Below are 5,380 nucleotides of genomic sequence, written 5' to 3' on the forward strand. Positions count from 1 at the left end.
TTTGACCAGCAGTATCTGTACTTTCACTCAAGTAATGGAGTTGAGTACTTTGTCCTCCTCTGCTAATATGTGATGTACACCTATAGTGCAGCTTTAGGTTTCCAGGTAAGGCACGGTATTACTGTCTTACTGAAGTAGTTCTGATAATTCGCTGTGAACCCACTATTTCCTAAGAATGTGTCGATTAATGTAGACTGACGTTGTTCTAATTACTTTGTTTAATAATAAAGAATGTAGTGTAGCGCACAGACTTTATAATCATTGTGAAATTGCTGTTTATTTTGCTGCACCGGCAGTTATAGGGTTAATGCGGGAGAGACGAGCGAGTTAGTTAGGCTGCTGCGCCTTTAATACAGCTGTTCTGCGTTCTGATTAAAAGTTAAGACAGCGTCTTTTGTCTGCCGTCCTTCATACATTACAGTAGACATATTTTGGTTTACAAACTGTATTGTTTCCTCAGTTAGTCACATTAGCACTCGACTAACGTATCCACCATTATTGTTTTAAGGGTTCACAGTTTAGCAGCTAAACTTTAGCTGTGGGCACGATTCGCTTGCATAAGTGTTTTTGTATTTTATGTCATTATTATAAGAACGGATTGGAGCACTATATTATTGTTTGATGCAAAGGTGCTTTGTCAATGGTAGCGCTCGCTAACTTGCTCAAGGACTCCTCTCTGTGCCAATCACAGCAGGCTTGGCCAGCTGACAGAGCAGAGTAGGCTTATGAAAGGGAGGGGTTTGCTCCGAATTTGCTTGGAACTAATAGTTTAGAAATAATTGGCAAATGACTCTAAAATTAAATGTATATTCTGAGAAAATTACAATGTTTTCTGACCTTAGATGCATTTAAACCTGTTGTAGGGGACTCCAACACAATATTAGGACACTTTAAAATACCATATGACCTGATCTTTAAAAAAGTTTCAGCTGCTTTTTGGCCATACAATGGAAGTGTAAAGTGTCACTGGAGCCCACTGACTTCAATTATTAAAGGGGTCATATGACGTTGCTAAAAAGAACATTATTTTGTGTATTTGGTGTAATGCAATGTGTTTATGCGGTTTAAGGTTAAAAAAACATTATTTTCCACATAATGTACATTATTGTTTCTCCTGTATGCCCCGCCTTTCTGAAACGTGTCGATTTTTACAAAGCTCATTGCCCATACTGTGATGCCGTATCCCGGCGAGCCGAGACAAAACCAGTAAAACCCATTATAAACGAGGCATTTGTTGCAACCAGTAGGGACATAATTACTGATTATTATGACTTATACTGTCTTTTTTCGCGTTGCGTATCGCGCTGCGTAAACATAAAACCATGTCTGCATTTGTGATCGGAGAAACGACAAACAACAAGTGCTACTCCACGCTGCTTAAAACTCGCGTTTGAATCGTCAGTGGCAAATTCTTTACATATAAAAAACGTACTTACAGATGACTTATACTGTGTTTTTACGCGTTGCGTAAACATAAAACCATGTCTGCATTTGTGATCGGAGAAACGACAAATATCAAGTGCTACTCTACACTGCTCAAAACTCGTGTTTGAATCGTCAGTGGCAAATTCTTTAAATATAAAAAACGTACTTACAAGGCTGTGAGTCAGAAGCGCCATACTGTCCTTGCAAAGTTGAAACTATAGAAACAGCCTTTGTGCCACAGACGCATTGTAGGCTACTGGCCCAGGAAACAGTCCTCGTCCTCCATAAAATGCGCAGCACACATCTGAGTATTTGGGTTGAACTGTTCCGGAACACTGTTGTAAATACAACTTAACCACTGATTTCTAGTTGTGTCCTCTTTTGGAAGGCCAAACAAAGTAGTTTTGCTTTCATAACGAAACACACAGCATCTCCACGACGCAGCGGCAGCAGCAACAATACTACAGCGAGAATCAAAGTTACGCCTTCTTTCTTTGCGTGAACATTTGGGCGGCGTTATGCAAATCTTTCCACATCGTAACGTAGACATGTGGGAGCGTGATAGAATGAGCCGTTTTTCGTAGGCGTGGTTGACTCTTAACTTTTATAAAGAATATCTCTTTGGATTTGAGACTTTAGTCTTTGCAACTTTACAGATCTTCTTTATGCACCAAGAGCTTGTAACACTCCAAAGAGAAAGGGAAAATTGAAATCGCATCATATGACCCCTTAAAAAAAAAAAAAAAAAAAAAACTGATTGTTGGAGCTGATAGCCTTGTGGGCATGTTATGAAGTGATGACTGAATTTTTATTTTTGAACTAGTTTTTAACTATTCCTTTAAGTAATCTTTTAAGTTATATCAATATATAATTTTTTGTATTAATATATTTATGAGTTGCAATGCTTAAGAAATTCCCAAAAATGCCTTGTCAACCACCCGCAACATCAGCTGATACATGTACAAACTATGCTCACATTTTCTTCAGGTGGATGAACATTCTGTCCCCCAGTTATCAAGCATTGTTTTTTGCTGCAAAAGCTTGTGTTTTCTAATGTCGCCTCTGAAAACAGCAGGTGTTTTGTCTTGTTCACCGTACAAAGTGGCACTTTCACCTGTGGCTCAGACTGGCTTTACTGCAGTCTAATTGGCATCTCCATGGTGATAGAACAGTGCTCTCTCATTTCCTGTTAAAAATGGTTTAAAAACACTTTGCGGTAAAAGAGGCTCATCCTTGTCCCGTGTTCATTGTGTGTTATTCTCTTCACATGTGTTGATTTTTAAAACCCCAGCATTTACATTATATGTATATTATGAGAGTAATATCCTTGGAAATAAGGACAGGGAATGCAAGTTTCGTGGTTATTTAACTTTTTGGCACACATTTTATTTATCAAAGCACAATACATGAATTAAACATGTTTTAAAATTCAAATTAAGTTCCACAGGAACATAAAGAAGAAAATTTGTATTTGTTCCTTTTTGTAACTGATGTCAGTCTAATCACATGCAAATCAATTGAGGTAGATGGTTTTAGAACAAATACAGCATAAGCATAATCACCATCATCATAAGGGTAATGCATTTAATTATATTAAACACATGATGAATATAATTTTATATCAAATATTCTCATATTTTGATTTTTAATATGGATACAATAAATTATTAATCAAAGAATGAGGCATCTTTAAAAGATAATGTGATAATGTATCCGTCTTGTCTTTTTGGATTGGTTGTGCTTTCCGACTATTATGACAGACATGAGATTAATATTTGCATTTTTCCTCATAAGCCATTTTATAATAAAAGGTGATCAGTGGTCCACTCATAGACTGCACTTTTGGCGCTTTTCCACTGCATGGTACGGCACGGTACGGCTCGGTACGGTTCACTTTTGGGGGGTTTTCCACTGGGTACAGTACCTGGTACCTGGTACTTTTTTTAGTACCACCTCGGTTGGGGTTCCAAGCGTACCGTACCGTTACCAAAACGTGACGTATAAACTCTGCTGATCACGGATTGGCCGGAGAGAATCATCGCTACCTGCGTCACTGAACTTGCGACACAAAAGAAGCGCTAGATTTAAATCAGCACAGCCAGCGAAGGATCAAACGCAGCTGTTTTGAACGAGTGCACCTTTTTTTAACAACCAAAAAGTGGCTGTTCCCCCTGTTGAGGAAGTACAGACGTTCCTCTCGTTGATAGCAGAGGAGCGGATCCAGCGAGAGCTTGATGGGGCGACGCGGAATGAAAAAGTTTTTTAGGAGTCGCGGCAATAGAGGCGGCGCAACTATAACGACATGTGAATAATCCCGCCCATTCTAAAGCGATACTAAACTGCAGTGGAAACGCAAACCGAGCCGTGCCGTACCGAGCCGAGTCGTACCACGCAGTGGAAAAGCGCCAATAGATAACATCTTCTTAAAGATGTCCTGGACAAAAAAATGAACATGGATTATATCCATTAGCATCCACCCGGATCGAGACCCTGATCCTTCATCAGCACTTTTATCCCACATATAAAGATACTTGTTTGTGAATAATGACTCAGCACTTTAGATTCATTCATGCAGTGTATAACACCACTGAAATTTTCCACAGCACATCTTGCACTCACCTCTTTGTCATGATCTGTTCATTCATTGCTTTCCTCCTGCCCCCAGTTAGAGCTCGATATTGGATCGTGCATGGGACTCTGTTTTATTCAGTAAGATAACAAATGAATTTCAGCTGTCCCTCATCTGTTAAATGTGAAATTGAGGCTTATCTGTTGCAGAGTGCTGAATCCTGCGTTTAGGTCAAGTTTACATTACGAACATTTCTAAACTGGTGGCATTCCTGCAGCTTTAGTCAGGTGACCATTTGTGCAAGTTGTTGAGTTCAGATGTTGGATGCAGTAATGATAATAATAAATTCACATGCAAAATGCTTTTATTAAAGGACTCATTCACCCGGATATGAATATTCTGTCATTTATTCACCCTCTGTTCCAAACCTTTTTTACTTTAGTCTGTGGAACGCTAAAAAGATACTATGAAAATGCCTTTTTTGCCATACATTGAAAGTCAGTGGGGGGTCTAATGTTGGTATTGTTCTTTTGTTCATAAACACTGTTTGCTAAAAATGAGCAACAGAAATGTAAAACTCCTTAGCCTGTGGTGCTTCCTGTGATACTTTATTGTGGTTAACCTTGGTTTATTTGCATGATCCCAGGTGAGTCTGGCTCTGTGGTACTGAACATCTGCCTGACCTGAGACTCGACGCTTCCCCCTCCCCCAACCTCCCTGCCTCCCTGCCCTACGCCCCACACACCCCTAACCCAGCATGAACGAGGTCAGCATCGTCAGAGAGGGCTGGCTCCACAAGAGAGGTGAGAATTGCTTACTCATTCTTTGTAACAGTCCATATCATATTTTTGGATTGTAAACCAGATTGTAAAAAGTTGTTGTCTTCCTTGTCTCTGCCTTTTTGTTTTTTCCCTGCTTTCTACCTCATGCCATCTACTTCCTTGTATCTCTTCCTCCTTCTGTCTGCAGGTGAATACATTAAGACTTGGAGGCCCCGATATTTCATCCTAAAGAGTGATGGCTCTTTCATTGGCTACAAGGAGAAGCCAGAGACGTCAGACCACAATCAGCCCCCTCTCAATAACTTCTCTGTTGCAGGTCTGCCACACTTTACTGCCTCTCCACACACACCAGATTGTGTTTAGTATTCTAAATTATACTACGGGGCCGTTGAATGCTTGAATCTGATTGGCTGACGAACGTTCTGAGGTGCAATTATTTTCAGTGAAACGCACGGCGAACGTAGTTCCAGGCAGCTCTCTTGACCGCATTACAGTTCCATATCACTTCGCATAGTTAACTGTAATAACGGAAATTAGCATACAGTACCTATACAGCACACAGGAATTACTGCAATCACACGTGCTCGCACACGCACACTACGGT

General features: G+C 40.0%; 1 protein-coding gene across 1 annotated transcript in view; it reads left to right on the top strand.

Moving 5' to 3' along the window:
- The window catches only part of LOC107714435 (RAC-beta serine/threonine-protein kinase-like), a 26,044-nt gene that overhangs the window by 6,337 nt on the left and 14,327 nt on the right, over positions 1–5,380 (top strand). Inside the window, exons 2-3 of the mRNA XM_016520268.1 lie at positions 4,641–4,797; positions 4,964–5,092. Coding sequence (XP_016375754.1) covers positions 4,752–4,797; positions 4,964–5,092 — 175 coding nt within the window. The 5' untranslated portion in view covers positions 4,641–4,751. The remainder of the gene's footprint in view (positions 1–4,640; positions 4,798–4,963; positions 5,093–5,380) is intronic.

This window comes from Sinocyclocheilus rhinocerous, unplaced genomic scaffold (genome assembly GCF_001515625.1).
Source record: "Sinocyclocheilus rhinocerous isolate Xijiao unplaced genomic scaffold, SAMN03320098_v1.1 scaffold88, whole genome shotgun sequence".
NCBI lineage: Eukaryota > Metazoa > Chordata > Actinopteri > Cypriniformes > Cyprinidae > Sinocyclocheilus > Sinocyclocheilus rhinocerous.